Source organism: Lolium perenne, chromosome 5 (genome assembly GCF_019359855.2).
Source record: "Lolium perenne isolate Kyuss_39 chromosome 5, Kyuss_2.0, whole genome shotgun sequence".
NCBI lineage: Eukaryota > Viridiplantae > Streptophyta > Magnoliopsida > Poales > Poaceae > Lolium > Lolium perenne.
Genome location: NC_067248.2, coordinates 131,590,862 through 131,608,522, shown reverse-complemented (window position 1 = coordinate 131,608,522; position 17,661 = coordinate 131,590,862). Strand labels below are relative to the sequence as shown.

Sequence of the window (17,661 nt, the reverse complement as noted above, 5' to 3'; positions counted from 1 at the left end):
AATCAAATTCATGTGGCATTGCAATTTTGTTTTGCAACTGCGTGCAAAGCAAGTTCAATTGTGTTCGCATGTTGAACTTGTAATTTTGGTTTGTAAAGTTCAATTGATGTAAATGAAGTTTTGAATTGCATCGTGAGAGGAATTTAAGAAATGTACAGTAGGATCAAAATCCAGTGCCAAAGAAAAATGACAGTTTTGAGGAACGAAATTAAACCAAGCATATGTGACAGCACTTTCATAGTTCCAAACCAACCACAGGTTCTACCATATACAGTTTCCAATCCCCAAAGAGATATCTTATCAGCAACGCAGCAACATCACTCAAACTCAGTTGAAAAACATTTCAACACAACAGTATTTAACTCAAGCCTCAGAACTAGGTTGACTTCAGGCAATGATGAAAGGAAGCACAGTCAACATGAATGCCTCGTAACTGAAAGTTGCAGACCCGGAGTAGGTCGTGTCTTTCTCCTTGAACTTCTCAGTCAGACCCTGCAAAAGAATTCAAAACAAATTAGCAAGGATATTTACAGAACATTAAATTTTTGTGCAGTGTAATGATGTAATTACCTTGACTGTAAGGCAACACCTGCATAGGTAAACAAAGAAAGAGTTAGGACTGTTATAGACTATATGCATCAGAAAACCAAGCAGAAAACAGAAAGTCCAATTGGTGGACAACCATTTTTCATTTTGAGACTTCAACAGTTGGGTACATTTTCAATTCATAAAATAGAAAAATGACTCAATAATTTGAGTTTATGACATTATCAGATTGAGCTAAGCTCTAAACAAGAACAAAGCTAATCCCTGAACACCACAGATTGCACTACGTTTTGAACAGGAGCGCTTCACCAACCGCAAATAAGATAAAAACTGAGAAACGATACAATTTTTTAACAGTTTGACACAATGGATATTACGATAGCCTGTACTGTTTGTTTGGAAAAATTAACAAAATTAAATTGAAGGAGTAATCTTACTCAATAAAGTTATCATATTCAACTGCTTTGCTCATGCCCCCAGTTTTGTCGAATTTAGACACAAGCAAGTCGAGCACAGTTGGAGAAACTGAATAACCCAGACTTAGAAGAGCATCACGCAGCTCTGATGCATCAATTTTACCACTTCGGTCACGGTCAAACCTCTCAAATATAGACTGCACAAGAGCAATAAGGAATGGTCACACATGGTTAATAACTGTTGTACTGATGAGTTACCCACAAATAAGTTAAGAAAACTTGAAGCTGTTGCCTCTTACCCTCCAGTTCTGAAGACTGTAGAAAACAGAAGTAAACTCCTTTGGTCCTGGAAGAATGAAAGGCGCAAGTTAAAAAAATGAGAGGTCAATTTAAAAAAGCTGAAATAGATATAATGGAAATGGTGAATCTAGAAATTTCACACTCTTAAAAACCAAAATAGGGCCAAATCAAATGCCAAAAGGTTCTACTACCAGTATCTGACAGATGGCACTGATATAAGAATTTAGATCAATCAACTATTCCAGAACTAATTGTTCAAGATCCACAAAGAAAAGGAAAACAGTCAAACAAGGAAATAAAATCGCGTACGAGATCAGTTTTCAACTCAAAGGGAATCTAAACCAACTTACTACCAAAGCAAACAGGCATCAGACCAAAAATTCAAAGCGTGCAGGAGCAAGATTATTTCTCAACCCCATTTGACTTGTATTTTAAGCGGATTTATCCTGCAAACGAATCGCCAACACACCATAGTTCTGCAATGGTTACAAAACAGACAAAAACACCTGACAGGTAGGACAACCAACCTTTGTTCCGTTCTAACTTGAAAGGCATTCGAAGTTAAATAAAACCTCCACTCAGACGCTATACATAATTTCTATCATCCTCAGAGATTCCCACTTTCCCATTTTTTAATTATTATCCTGTTTTACCTCTGGAAGGAGAATATGCACTACTCCCTCCGATTCATATTAACTATCTCTAATATAGATGTATCTAGACACATCCATACTAGTGTTAAGTAATATGAATCGGAGGGAGTAACTCATACTGCTCAGAGTGTCATCAGATAAGTATTACTATCTGGTAGTGATGACTGAGTAGTATTTAATTCTTCATCTGCATGGTGGTCAAGTCTAAGCAACATGGCAATGAACACAATATTTTTCAAATCTAGAAGTAGTCTATAAAATATTTGGATGTATGTATGTCTACAGTGTATGAGTAGAGCTCAAACCACTGACCAGAAACTCATCGGTACTGCAGCTAGAACATTGGCTATTGGGAAAAATACATATTCAACTAGAACATTGGCTATCGCGAAAAATATATATATTCAACTTCTGAGCCCAAAGTGCTTCTACACTTTCTATCTTGCATCCTTTTGATGCCACATGGTAGCTTACTGCCTAGGTTCCATGCTAAATAACATCACTAAATATCACAGGTTAAAACTGGATGTAGATAATTTACGGTCTCGAAAAGAGTGCACAGAAATCACATTTCACAGAAATACTATGAAATGCCCCTCTTGTTTCTTATGGGGAGGAAATGCAGCTCTGAGCCATTGAAACCCGTGCTTTGTCAAACTGTGTGGGAGGATAGAAAAATGGGAAAATACAACAGGCACCTAGTGGCTATTGATTTGCTTTGATCGAGTCGAGTACACATAACGGCACAGAAAGCGTGTGGTTCTCCAATCCAACGGAAAAGTCACCCATTGACGTCGTCACTAATGGGTGCAATGATACCCAATAGGAACCTCATCATTTGATCACATTGCAACAGGAACCTCATCATTCGATCGCATGCCCAGACTCGAATTCAGACAAGTTGAGACCAATTAAGTTGTCTATATTGTTGTACTACCGAAACCTTCTCCACAGATAAACAATTCTCAATTGCACGATCGCGGCGACAGGTAAGCAGAGGGAGGGAGGGAGGGAGTTACCGATCCTGCGGATGTTTGAGTTGGTGAAGAGGTACATGAGGAGGTGCACGGTGCGGATGCTGAAGCTCTGGTTGTATCCGGAGAGCGCGGACTGCAGCTCCTTGTCGTCTATCGCGCCGCTGCCGTCGCGGTCGGCGGCCTGGAAGCAGGCGACGACGTTGGGGTCGGTGCCCGGCGGGAACGCGGAGGGGACGAGCGCCGCGAACGGGCTCCCGTAGCCGCCGCCACCGTACGGCGATGCCGTGGGAGGCGGCGCCCCGTAGGGCGAGGAGGAGTGCGGCGGGGCGCCGTAAGACTGCCCCGAGGGCGGGGCCCCGTAGCCGCCCCCGCCGTAGGATTGGGGCTGGCTGGAGGGTGGGGCCCCGTAGCCACCACCGTAGGACTGGGGCTGGCTGGAGGGCGGGGCGCCGTATCCGCCGACCCCGCCGCCGTAGGATTGCTGGGGCGGTACCCCGTAGCCGCCGCCGCCGCTGCCGTAGGAGTGCTGGGGCGGGGCGCCGTAGTAGGGTGGGGAGGAGGCGGAGGAGGAGGTCTTGCCTTCCTTGGGGGGCTTGTCGCCGTAGGGCGGGGCGGAGGGGGCCGGGGAGGATCCGTAGGGCGGCGGGGCCCCGTAGCCTCCGCCGGCGCCGCCGTAGGGGTAGCCTGACATGGGTGGGTTGATGGCGCGGTGGAATTGGGAATCTGGAATCGGTCGAATCGAAGGAGGGAGGGGAGGCGGTCCTCTTCTATCTGCCTTTCTGTTGTCGACTTTGGAACGGGAAAAAGGTGGGAGCAGGTCGTGCGTGGCTTTATTGGGCTGGATGACGCGGTGAAATTACGGCAAAGTCCCAATGGCGGCACGGCAGCGCCACGGCCACGGCGGCGCGTTGCGAGAAGACAGGACACGTCTTACCGGCGGCCTCGACGCGCGTAAGCAAAGCGACGAGGGCCGCGCCCACGCGCTTCAACGGAGAGCGCCGTGAGATTTCCGTTGCCCTCTGAGAGAACTGGACGAAGGTTGCCGCGTTGCTTTCACGTGATCCTACCCAACTGTGGGCGCAAACAGGACCCAGAAAGGGTAGAAAGGGACTTCACGTTTTGGGTATGGGTCCCCCCGGGGGATCAAATCCCCGATCCCCGGGTGGACAGCCGTACGATAGAGTCCATCAACGGTCCAACGCGCTCAACGTTCCAGCATCCTTAAAAAAAATAGAAAAGCAGCACACGAAAAAAGGAGAAGGAAGGAGACCGTCCTGCACTCCCTCTGCCCGCACTTGCAGCACCGCCCTGGCCGCAGACCCAAGTCGCCGGACAACCACATCGCAGCCTCGCTAGAGAAACCCTTGGCGTTGCATCGTCGGAGAACCCGTCATGGCGTCGCGATGCAGCTGCCCTCCTCGCATTTGGGCATCCTCCTCACCGCTCGCCTCCGGCTCCCCCATCCGTGCACGCCAGCGTTGCTCCACCGCCGGCCATGGCCGTCGCCGATGCAGCAGCAACATGATGGGGGGCTTGCAGGCTTGCAGCAACGTCGATGGCGCAACGTAGCAGTGCCGCCACGCCATTGTAGCAGCACCGGCGGCCACTGGGAGCAACTCCGCCGGGCCATTGTAGCAGCACCGGCGGCCGCTGTGAGCAACTCCGCCGCGCCATTGTAGCAGCACCGACGGCCGCTGTGAGCACCTCCGCCGCGCCATTATAGCAGGACCGGCGGCCGCTGGGAGCACCTCCGCCGCGCCATTGTAGCAGGACCGGCAGCCGCTGGGAGCAACTCCGTCGCGCCATAGTAGCACCGCCGCTAGCTCGAAGTAGCAACACCGGCTGCGCTTTGTAGCAACATCCGTCGCCCCATGTAGCGAGGTTGGGCGCCTATTGTAGCAAGCCCGGAGATGGAGGATGCCGACGCGGAGGTGGAAGGGCAGCGGTGACCTGGTCCTCGTCGCTGGTCCCCCGCACCCACCGCATCTTGGGGAGCCCAAGGTCCAAGCCGAAGAGCACCCAGCGGCGAGGCAGGCGCTCCCTGGGTGGCGAGCTCCGGGAGGGAGGAGGTTGGGGCGGTGCTTGGTGTCGGTCCAGGGTTGTGGCGGCGCGGGAGAGCCACGAGGGAGCAGCAGCATGGGGAATTTAGGGGAGGAAGAAGAAGACTAACTGGATCGAGCCCAGCGACAGCCGTGGGAGGAAGAAAGAGTGGGGATAGAGAGGCTCTGGCTTGGACGGTGGGCGGGGACCACGCTGACGCGTGTCGATAGGAGGAGCCGGGGGACGCGAGACGTGAGATCCCCCGGTCGATTGACAGCGTTTTCCTTTGGGTATAATAATTTATGCACCCAATTTATTTTTGAATCCGTTTAAAATATAGGATAATTTCGTATATCCGGATTCGAATCCACCAACAGGTGATTACCCGATCCGTTCCGAATCCACTGACAAACTATGGTATAGGATATGGTGACAACAAAATCCGATCCAATCCCATCCGCTTACATCCCTAGTGTTGAGAATTCCCATCAATCAGTAGGACCCAGGGTGCAAAATCCGACAACGCAGCATGTGGCGCATGCATTTGCAGCACACGCCTGGAATCATCGCAGCATGTGACTCATGCATTAGCAGCAAAACACAAACACGTTTGCAGCATCGAAAATCCGCAAACTTCTAACATTTATGTAGAGAGCCCCTGCCTCACCACCTTACCTCACCGGTGACGAATACGGCTAGTCGGCGCTAGACCCGGCAGGTCTAGACCAGTTCACCTTAGGCCCGCCTTTCCTTTTTCCAGTGTGACGAGGCGGTTCCTCGGCAATGCCCACCATGAGGGGCTTGGGTTTTAGAGAAAGGCGACGACAGAGGTTCCGGGAGCGAGGCGGTACACGACGTACCCAGGTTCACGTCCCCGCGGTGGAGGATCGCTACGTCCTGCTAGCAATCCACTATATGAATATATGTACAGGGGGCCGCCATAGGCGGAGTTGTTGGATCTAGTCTAGTTCTAATCTGCGGGTTGCGATGTCTAGGCGTGTCGCCTCTATGTTCTATGTTTATGATTATATGTGTCTAAGGGGTGCCCCTGCCTGGCTTTATATATCAGCCAAGCTAGGGTTTACAAGAGTCCTAGTAGGATTCGTATTGGAGTCTTCTTTCCTTGTAGTCCAAGTTGAGGCGCGTGCAGGTCCAACTTGTTGAGTCCTTGTGCTGGTCCAGCTTCATAGTTTGCACCGGGTATGGCAATGTCGAGTACCCAAAGGGTTATGTCCACGTCAGTAGCCCCCGAGTGTCTGGCCGAAGTGAAGCTTCGGGCAGAGACTAAAGTTGTCTTCGCCGAATGTCTTGATCATCTGTTGAATCTTGTGCTTGATGTAGAGTCGAAGTTGCTTTCTGTCGGGTGCGCGAAGCTCTCCCGATGGGAGTAGCCCCCGAGTCTATGGGCGGGTGCTTGCAGCCACGCATAGACTCAAGTTGTACTACTCAAAGATCTTGATTGTTGATGCCGATGTCTTCAACTTTATTCTTCTTTGTTGGCGAGGTTGCCATATTTTTTATCGGGTGCGCGACTAGCGCTCCCGATGGGAGTAGCCCCCGAGCATGTAGATAAATATGAAATAGTTATGTATAGGGTGTAAAAAATGCTAAGTCAAATACCGTAGATGTCTCGGAGGAGTCGATGATTTGGATCTTGTTCCAGAGGAGCCGATGATTTGGATGATGGCCCAGCGGAGCCGATGATTTGGATGATGGCCCAGAGGAGCCGATGATTTGGATGATGGCCCAGCGGAGCCGATGATTTGGATGATGGCCCAGAGGAGCCGATGATTTGGATGATGGCCCAGAGGAGCCGATGATTGGGATGATGGCCCAGAGGAGCCGATAATTTTATCGGGTGCGCGTCCAGTGCTCCCGATGGAAGTAGCCCCCGAGTCTGGGCACTGATGCTTGCAACCGTGAGTAGACTCAAGTTGAGCAACCCGATGTTTATAGTTTTCTTCAGGTGCCGTTGACACACTGTTGTTTATTTCAAGGGGAAATTCTTAATGCACCTTGAGCATCGTTGATGCCATTGTTTGTAAGTTTATCGGCAGCAAATTATTTGGGTGATCAGCTCGTGTTGCAGGTTTCGCTAAACCTGTTGTATGTGCAACTTTGCTTTCAACCGATGCATGACTTGACATCAGCTCCCGAATAGATCGGTGGCACTAGATCTGCCGATGACTCGTCACTCTTTTGATACTTCTGTAATTTAAAGTATCGAGCGTGAGTCGTTTTCGTACGTGTTTCATGATCCTTGCTATTTGCGGCACTCTTTGAGGCATCTATAGCAAAGGAAAAGAGCAAGGTCCCCGTTAATCCTTGCTATCTGCGGCACTCTTTGAGGCATCTATAGCAAAGGAAAAGAGCAAGGTCCCCGTTGATCCTTGCTATCTGCGGCACTCTTTGAGGCATCTATGGCAAAGGAAAAGAGCAAGGTCCCCATTGATCCTTGCTATCTGCGGCACTCTTTGAGGCATCTATAGCAAAGGAAAAGACCCGTTGATTTTGCATCATAGCACTCGTAATTTCAGAGGCTTTTTCGTGATCCTTGCTATCTGCGGCACTCTTTGACGCATCTATAGCAAAGGAAAAGAGCAAGGTCCCCGTCGATTTTGCATCATAGCACTCGTAGTTTCAGAGGCTTTTATAGAGTGCAATCTCTGGGAGTATTTTCCATCGCACCGATATTCGTTGTAATATACGAACAAGGTTCCTCACGATGTAGTTCGGGTGTCCCGAATTACTGCAATTCTTCAAAACTTGAGTCTTCATATCTTCTTGAATTCCAGTGAACCGGCGCTCCCGATGAGTAATAGTCTTCAAATCTTCTTGAATTCCAATGAACCAGCGCTCCCGATGAGAGTAACCGCAATAGTTCGAAGATATTCCAGGAGCCCCCGAGTAATTCCAGCGAACCAGCGCTCTCGATGGGAGTTATAGTCTTCAAATCTTCTTGAATTCCAATGAACCAGCGCTCCCGACGAGAGTAACCGCAATAGTTCGAAGGTATTCCAGGAGCCCCCGAGTAATTCCAGCGAACCGGCGCTGCGGCGGGCGCAGCCGAAGTAATTGCGCCATCCAAGATAGTCCATGCGGCGGGCGCAGCCGAAGTAATTGCTCCATCCAAGATAGTCCATGCGGCGGGCGCAGCCGAAATAATTGCGCCATCCAAGATAGTCCATGCGGCGGGCGCAGCCGAAATAATTGCGCCATCCAAGATAATCCATGCGGCGGGCGCAACCGAAATAATTGCGCCATCCAGAAATAGTTGATGAAGAGAACAGGTGAGCACCCGAATATATCGGGTCCATAATGCCGGGTCCGCGGAAGGCGAACTCCCGAGAAGATGAGTCCGCAATATCGGGTTCAAGATAGGCGAGCCCCGAGTGCGTGATGGCGGGCGTGGCTGACCGCACGGAGTAGTCGAAACTTTGTTTCAATCTGATTTTCGCTTGGTCCGTCAAGATCATGATATGACGTAGTACTGTAGCTAGTAGTCCATCCTAGCTTTTGTGGATACGTGACTTCTTTCTTTGTTGGATAGGCTAACTGCCCATTGAGATTGACGAGGCGTTGCTGCAATTCCAGCATTTAACCTTGAATCGTGCTATACGTACAAATTGATTTTGTACGGTACATGTATGACAGGGCCGCGCGGCTGCTCGCGCGTGAAAACAGCTGCGCCTGTTTGATTCCGTGTCGTATGGAAATTGAACACTACTTGTCGTGAAACAATTCCGTTTAACTTTTCCTTCCTTCTCTGCAGCTAAGCTTCCGTGAAGCAATTCCGTTTAACTTTTCCTTCCTCCAGCGGATGATCTTGGAACTTGGCCCATCATAGTTTCCTCTTTTATTACTTCTCAATTTTCTTGCGTGATGGGCAGCCTACGGTCCAGCAAATTACGGCAACCAAAGTTGTCTATCTTCTGTTGTTTCTAGATGCAATTAGCTGGTACCCGATAGACCAGTACCACGTATGCCTTGATTTAGTCACGACGAGAATTCCTCTATAGTTGATGACGACTCGTACATATATGATTTAGTCTGGAACGATGAAATCCAGATTCCTCCACTGCATGTGATCTTGATATTTGCTGATGATGTAGGATCCCGCCCGGATAACAAAATTCAGTCGTTGCGTTTCCCACAGACGACGCCAATTGACGAGGCGGTTCCTCGGCAATGCCCACCATGAGGGGCTTGGGTTTTAGAGAAAGGCGACGACGGAGGTTCCGGGAGCGAGGCGGTACACGACGTACCCAGGTTCACGTCCACGCGGTGGAGGATCGCTACGTCCTGCTAGCAATCCACTATATGAATATATGTACAGGGGGCCGCCATAGGCGGAGTTGTTGGATCTAGTCTAGTTCTAATCTGCGGGTTACGATGTCTAGGCGTGTCGCCTCTATGTTCTATGTTTCTGATTATGTGTGTCTAAGGGGTGTCCCTGCCTGGCTTTATATATCAGCCAAGCTAGGGTTTACAAGAGTCCTAGTAGGATTTGTATTGGAGTATTCTTTCCTTGTAGTCCAAGTTGAGGCGCGTGCAGGTCCAGCTTGTTGAGTCCTTGTGCTGGTACAGCTTCATAGTTTGCACCGGGTATGGCAATGTCGAGTACCCAAAGGGTTATACCCACGTCACAGTGGAACAAATACAATGCTTGTGACGGTAAAGCACACGTCCGTTGGAAACCCCAAGAGGAAGGTATGATGAGTACAGCAGCGAGTTTTCCCTCAGTAAGAAACCAAGGTTATCGAACCAGTAGGAGATGAAGACCACATGAAGGTTGTTGGTGAATGAGTGTAGTGCGGCGCAACACCAGGGATTCCGGCGCCAACGTGGAACCTGCACAACACAATCAAACTACTTTGCCCCAACTTAACAGTGAGGTTGTCAATCTCACCGGCTTGCTGAAAACAAAGGATTAAACGTATGGTGTGGAGAATGATGTTTGCTTGCAGAAAACAAAAGAGAACAATGATTGCAGTAGGTTGTATTTCAGATGTAAAAGAATGGACCGGGGTCCACAGTTCACTAGTGGTGTCTCTCCAATAAGATAAATAACATGTTGGGTAAACAAATTACAGTTGGGCAAATGACAAATAGAGAGAGCATAACAATGCACATACATATCATGATGACTACTATGATATTTACTTAGGGCATTACGATAAAGAACATAGACCGCCATCCAGCATGCATCTATGCCTAAAAAGTTCACCTTCAGATTAGCATCCACACCCCTTCCAGTATTAAGTTGCAAACAACAGACAATTGCATTAAGTACTGCGTGTAATGTAAACAATACAAATATCCTTAGACAAAGCATTGATGTTTTATCCCTAGTGGTAACAGCACATCCACAACCTTAGGGGTTACTGTCACTCCCCTAGATTCAATGGAGACATGAACCCACTATCTAGCATAAATACTCCCTCTTGGAGTTACAAGTATCAACTTGGCCAGAGCCTCTACTAGCAACGGAGAGCATGCAAGATCATAAATAACATATGTGATAGATCAATAATCAACTTGACATAGTATTCCATATTCATCGGATCCCAACAAACACAACATGTAGCATTACAAATAGATGATCTTGATCATGATAGGCAGCTCACAAGATCTAAACATGATGGCACAAGAGGAGAAGACAACCATCTAGCTACTGCTATGGACCCATAGTCCAAGGTTGAACTACTCACGCATCAGTCTGTAGGCGGGCATGGTGATGTAGAGCCCTCCGGTGATGATTCCCCTCTCCGGCAGGGTGCCGGAGGAGATCTTCTGAACCCCCCGAGATAGGGTTGACGGCGGCGGCGTCTTTGGAACTGTTCTCGTATTTTGGCTCTCGGTGTTAGGGTTTTTGGGGACGAAGGAATAAATAGGCGAAGGGGCAGCGTCGGGGGAGCCACGGGGCTCCCTCCCCACATCACGGCGCGGGGGCCCCACAGCTGCGCCGCCTTATGGTGTGGGCCCCCTGCTGGCCTTTCTCGACTCTTCTTCGGTCTTCTGGAAGACTCCGTGGAAAATAGGGCCGTGGGCTTTTGTTTCGTCCAATTCCGAGAATATTTGTAAACTAGCTTTTCTGAAATCAAAAACAGCAGAAAACAGGAACTGGCACTGTGGCATCTTGTTAATTGGTTAGTCCTAGAAAATGCATAAAAACACTATAAAGTATGAATAAAACATGTAGGTATTGTCATAAAACTAGCATGGTACATAACAAATTATAGATACGTTGGAGACGTATCAAGCATCCCCAAGCTTAGTTCCTACTCACCCTCGAGTAGGTAAACGATAAAAAAGAATAATTTCTGAAGTGACATGCTACCAACATAATCTTGATCAATACTATTGTAAAGCATATGAGATGAATGAAGTGACTCAAGGCAATGGTCTATAGTTTGCTAACAAAAAGATAATGACTAAACAACTGAATCATATAGCAAAAACTTTTCATGAATAGTACTTTCAAGACAAGCATCAAAAAGTCTTGCATAAGAGTTAACTCATAAAGCAATAGATTCTTAATAAGAGGTTTTGAAGCAACACAAAGGAAGATTTAAGTTTCAGCAATTGCTTTCAACTTTCAACATGCATATCTCATGGATAATTGTCAACACAAAGTAATATAATAAGTGCAATAAGTAAACATGTAAAAATCAGTGCACACAGTTGACACAAGTGTTTGCTTCTAAGATAGAAAGAAGTAGGTAAACTGACTCAACATAAAGTAAAAGAAAGGCCCTTCGCAGAGGGAAGCAGGGATTAAATCATGTGCTAGAGCTTTTTAAGTTTTGAAATCATATAGAGAGCATAAAAATAAAGTTTTGAGAGGTGTTTGTGTAGGATAACGTTGCATAGAAAACAAAAATTTTCCTACGGCGAACACGCAATCCAAGCCAAGATGCAATCTAGAAGACGGTAGCAACGAGGGGGTATCGAGTCTCACCCTTGAAGAGATTCCAAAGCCTACAAGAGGAGGCTCTTGTTGCTGCGGTAGACGTTCACTTGCCGCTTGCAAAAGCGCGTAGAAGATCTTGATCACGATCGGTTCCGGCGCCACGAACGGGCAGCACCTCCGTACTCGGTCACACGTTCGGTTGTTGATGAAGACGACGTCCACCTCCCCGTTCCAGCGGGCAGCGGAAGTAGTAGCTCCTCTTGAATCCGACAGCACGACGGCGTGGTGTCGGTGGCGGTGAAGAAGTCCGGCGGAGCTTCACTAAGCTATGCGGGCAATATGGAGGAGAGGAGCTTGGCTAGGGTTTGGGAGGGGTGGCCGGCCACTCTATGGGGGGCGGCCAGCTTGTGGTCTTGGGGTGGCCGGCCCCCTCCCTTGGCCCCTCATTATATAGGTGGATCCCAAGTGTTGGTGTCCAAGTCTTCGAATAAGACCCGAAACCAAAACCTTCCATAAGAGGTGAAACCTAGCCCAACTAGGACTCCCACCCAAAGGGTGGGATTTCCACCTCCCATGTGGGGGGGTGGCCGGCCCCCTATGGTGGAGTCCACTTGGGACTCCACCCCATCTAGGGCTGGCCGGCCATGGTGGTGGAGTCCCATGTGGACTCCACCTTCCTTGGTGGTTTCTTCCGGACTTTTCTAGAACCTTCTAGAACCTTCCATAGAACCTTCCGCGACATTTTATTTCACATAAAATGACATCCTATATATGAATCTTATTCTCCGGACCATTCCGGAACTCCTCGTGATGTCCGGGATCTCATCCGGGACTCCGAACAAATATTCGAACTCCATTCCATATTTCAAGTGCTACCATTTCAACATCCAACTTTAAGTGTGTCACCCTACGGTTCGAGAACTATGCGGACATGGTTGAGTACTCACTCCGACCAATAACCAATAGCGGGATCCTGGAGATCCATAATGGCTCCCACATATTCAACGATGACTTTAGTGATCGAATGAACCATTCACATATATTACCAATTCCCTTTGTCTCGCGATATTTTACTTGTCCGAGGTTTGATCTTCGGTATCACTCTATACCTTGTTCAACCTCGTCTCCTGACAAGTACTCTTTACTCGTACCGTGGTATGTGGTCTCTTATGAACTCATTCATATGCTTGCAAGACATTAGACGACATTCCACCGAGAGGGCCCAGAGTATATCTATCCGTCATCGGGATGGACAAATCCCACTGTTGATCCATATGCCTCAACTCATACTTTCCGGATACTTAATCCCACCTTTATAGCCACCCATTTACGCAGTGGTGTTTGGTGTAATCAAAGTATCTTTCCGGTATAAGTGATTTACATGATCTCATGGTCATAAGGATTAGGTAACTATGTATCGAAAGCTTATAGCAAATAACTTAATGACGAGATCTTATGCTACGCTTAATTGGGTGTGTCCATTACATCATTCATACAATGATATAACCTTGTTATTAATAACATCCAATGTTCATGATTATGAAACTAATCATCTATTAATCAACAAGCTAGTTTAAGAGGCATACTAGGGACTTCTTGTTTGTCTACATATCACACATGTACTAATGTTTCGGTTAATACAATTCTAGCATGATATATAAATATTTATCATAAACATAAAGATATAAATAATAACCACTTTATTATTGCCTCTAGGGCATATCTCCTTCAGTCTCCCACTTGCACTAGAGTCAATAATCTAGATTATATTGTAATATACCTAACACCCATGGCATTCTGGTGTTGGTCATGCTTTGCCCTAGGGAGAGCTTTAGTCAACGGATCTGCTACATTCAGATCGGTGTGTACTTTGCAAATCTTTACTTCTCCATCTTCGATGTACTCGCGAATCGAGTGGTAACGCAGCTTGATATGCTTCACCTCTTGTGTGACCTTGGTTCTTGTGCATTGGCGATGGCACCCATGTTATCACAAAGAATGATTAATGGGTCCAATGCACTAGGAACCACACCGAGCTCTACAATGAACCTCTTCATCCATACCGCTTCTGATGAAGCCTCTGAAGCTGCTATGTACTCTGATTCTGTTGAAGACTTCGCCACCGTGCACTGCTTCGAGCTTGCCCAGCTTACTGCAGCACCATTCAATATAAACACGTACCCAGATTGTGACTTAGAGTCATCAGGATCAGTGTTCCAACTTGCATCGGTGTAACCGTTTACAACGAGCTCTTGGTCACCTCCATAACAAAGAAACATATCCTTAGTTCTTTTCAAGTACTTCAGATATTCTTGATCATTGTCCAGTGTTCCATTCCTGGATCACTTTGATATCTGCTAGTCAAACTAACAGCATGTGCTATATCCGGTCTAGTACATAGCATGGCATACATGATAGATCCTACTGCCGAGGCATAGGGGATGTTACTCATCCTTTCTCTTTCTTCTGCTGTAGCCGGTCCTTGAGTTTTACTCAATACCTTGCCTGGTAACATAGGTAAGAACCCTTTCTTACTTTCGTCCATTCTAAACTTCTTTAGAATCTTGTCCAGATATGTACTCTGTGATAGCCCTATTAGGCGTCTTGATCTATCTCTATAAATCTTGATGCCTAATATATATGATGCTTCACCAAGGTATTTCATTGAAAAACTATTATTCAAATAACCTTTAACACTGCTTAATAGTTCTATATCATTCCCGATCAATAATATGTCATCTACATATAATATCAGGAATGCTACAGAGCTCCCACTCACTTTCTTGTAAATACAGGCCTCTCCATGACACTGTATAAACCCGAAGTCTTTGATCACCTTATCAAAGCGTCGGTTCCAACTTCTTGATGCTTGCTTCAGTCCATAGATTGAACGCTGAAGTTTGCATACTTTGTCAGCTTTTTAGGATCGAAAAAACCTTTGGGTTGTACCATATACAACTCTTCCTCAATGTCTCCATTAAGGAACGCCGTTTTGACATCCATCTGCCAAATCTCATAATCGAAAAATGCAGCTATTGCTAACAAAATCCTCACAGATTTTAGCTTCGCTACAGGTGAGAAAGTCTCATTGTAGTCAACTCCTTGAATTTGTCGGAAACCCTTTGCGACAAGTCGAGCTTTATAGACAGTAATATTACCATCAGCATCTGTTTTTCTCTTGAAGATCCATTTATTCTCGACAGCCTTTCGGCTATCGTGTAAGTCTACCAAAGTCCATACTTTGTTATCATACATGGATCCCATTTCGGATTTCATGGCTTCTTGCCATTTGTTGGAATCTGGGCTCATCATCGCTTCTTCATACGTCGCAGGGTCCTCATCATTGTTATCCACAATCATGACATTTAGACAAGGATCATACCAATCAGGAGTGGCACGTTCCCTTGTCGATCTGCGAGGTTCAGCAGTTTCCTCGTTCGAAGTTTCATGATCATTATCATTAGCTTCCTCTCCCGGTGTAGGCGGTACAGGTACAACTTCCAGATCGCGCTACTCTGATTAACGAGTATAGATTCATCAATCTCATCGAGTTCTACTTTTCTTCCAGTCACTTCTTTAGTGAGAAATTCTTTCTCAAGAAAGGTTCCGTTCTTAGCAACAAAGATTTTGCCTTCGGATTTGTGATAGAAAGTGTACCCTATAGTTTCCTTAGGGTATCCTATGAAGACGCATTTCTCCGCTTTGGGTTCTAGCTTGTCCGGTTGTAACTTCTTTACATAGGCTTCACAACCCCAAACTTTCAGAACGATGACTTAGGTTTCTTATTAAACCATAATTCATACGGTGTCGTTTCTACGGATTTTGATGGTGCTCTATTTAAAGTGAATGCGGCTGTCTCTAATGCATAACTCCAAAATGATAACGGCAAATCGCAAGAGACATCATACTACGAACCATATCTAAGAGAGTTCGATTACGACGTTCGGACACACCGTTACGTTGAGGTGTTCCTGGCGGTGTCAATTGTGAAAGTATTCCGCATTTCTTTAAATGCATGCCAAACTCATAACTCAGATATTCACCTCCACGATCAGATCGTAGAAATTTGATCTTCTTGTTACGTTGATTTTCTACTTCACTTTGAAATTCCTTAAACTTCTCGAAAGTTTCGGATTTATGTTTCATGAAATAGATATACCCATATCTACTCAGATCATCTCGTGAAGGTTAGAACATAACGATAACCACCGCGCGATGCTACGCTCATTGGTCCACACACATCGGTATGTATGATTTCCAATAAGTCGGTAGCTCGCTCCATCATACCAGAGAATGGAGTCTTTGTCATTTTTCCCATTAGACATGCTTCGCATCTATCAAGTGACTCAAAGTCAAGTGATTCAAGTAATCCATCGAGATGGAGTTTCTTCATGCGTTTCACTCCAATATGACCAAGACGACAAGTGCCACATATAAGTAGAATTATCATTAAGTTTAATTCGCTTAGCATCAATGTTATGTATATGCGTATCACTACTATCGAGATCTAATAGAAATAAGCCATTCTTTTGTGGTGCTCGACCATAAAAGATATTATTCATAAAAATAGAACAACCATTATTCTCAGACTTGAATGAATAACCGTCTTTCATTAAACAAGATCCAGTATATAATGTTCATGCTCAACGCAGTACATAATAGCAATTATTTAGGCTTAAAACTAATCCCGAAGGTAGATGTAGAGGAAGTGTGCCGACTGCGATCACATTGACCTTGGATCCGTTTCCAACGCGCATCGTCACTTCATCTTTCAGCTTGTCGTTTATTCTTTAGTTCCTGTTTCGAGTTACAAATATGAGCAACCGAACCAAGATCAAATACCAGTGTACTAGAACGAGAACCAAGAAATGAACATCTATAACATGTATATCAAATATACCTTCTTTCTTCTTCTTGACAAGGCCGCTCTTCGGATCAGCCGGATACTTGGAGCAATTACGCTTCCAGTGTCCCTTCTCCTTGCAAGAATAGCACTCAGCATCGTGCTTAGGGCCGTTCTTAGGTTTCATAGGAGGCGTGGCAGCTTTCTTGCCACCCTTCTTGAATTTTCCCTTAGACTTGCCCTGTTTCTTGAAACTGGTGGTCTTGTTGACCATCAACACTTGGTGCTCTTTCTTGATCTCAATCTCAGCAGCTTTTAGCATGCCAAAGAGTTCAGGTAACTCCTTGTTCATGTTCTGCATATTGTAGTTCATCACAAAGTTCTTGTAACTTGGTGGCAGTGATTGAAGGACATGATTAATCCCCAGTCTGTTAGGAATCACTATTCCCAAGTCATCGAGTTTCTTCGCATGCCCGGTCATGGCGAGCATGTGCTCACTAACGGAGCTGCCTTCTTCCATCATACAGCTGAAGAAATGTTTCGATGCTTCATAGCATTCCACTGCCGCATGAGTCTCGAATATAGCTTTCAGCTCATTCATCAACTCATGAGGATCATGGTGCTCAAAACATTTTTGAAGATCGGATTCCAGACTGCACAGGATGGCACACTGAACTTGAGAGTACCGAGTTTTTCGAGTCGCGTAAACAGCTTTTACTTCATCGGATTCATCTTCTGCAGGAGGGTCACCTAGCGGTGCATCAAGCACAAATTGCAGATTTCCGCCAGAGAGGAAGATCCTCACATGACGGAACCAGTCGGTGAAGTTGCTACCGTTGCTCTTAAGTTTCTCTTTCTCTAGGAACTGATTAAAATTGATTGGGGACGCCATCTCTACAACATATATTTGCAATAGTTTAGACTAAGTTTATGACAAATTGAGTTCAAATTTTAATTCAACATAATTAAAAAC

At 46.3% G+C, this 17,661-nt stretch overlaps 1 protein-coding gene across 1 annotated transcript; it reads right to left on the bottom strand.

Annotated features, from left to right (window-relative positions):
* Window positions 1-208: 208 nt before the first annotated feature.
* LOC127299892 (calcium-binding protein CBP) lies at window positions 209-3,690 on the bottom strand. Its single transcript, XM_051329929.2, has 5 exons — window positions 2,935-3,690; window positions 1,262-1,308; window positions 984-1,159; window positions 571-589; window positions 209-492 (listed from the first exon to the last, which is right to left on the bottom strand). Exons 1-5 carry the CDS (start codon window positions 3,581-3,583, stop codon window positions 388-390), a joined length of 996 nt encoding a protein of 331 aa, XP_051185889.1. The 5' UTR covers window positions 3,584-3,690; the 3' UTR covers window positions 209-387.
* Window positions 3,691-17,661: the final 13,971 nt, after the last annotated feature.

What these genes read in the sequence shown, in the direction of transcription:
- LOC127299892 (XM_051329929.2), bottom strand. Translation starts at nt 3,583, where the DNA reads ATGTCAGGCTACCCCTACGGCGGCGCCGGCGGAGGCTACGGGGCCCCG. An exon ending in CTCAAACATCCGCAGGATCG is followed by an intron (nt 1,309 to 2,934) that starts GTAACTCCCTCC and finishes TCATTCTTCCAG; the next exon opens with GACCAAAGGAGTTTACTTCT. An exon ending in ACAGTCTTCAGAACTGGAGG is followed by an intron (nt 1,160 to 1,261) that starts GTAAGAGGCAAC and finishes GCTCTTGTGCAG; the next exon opens with TCTATATTTGAGAGGTTTGA.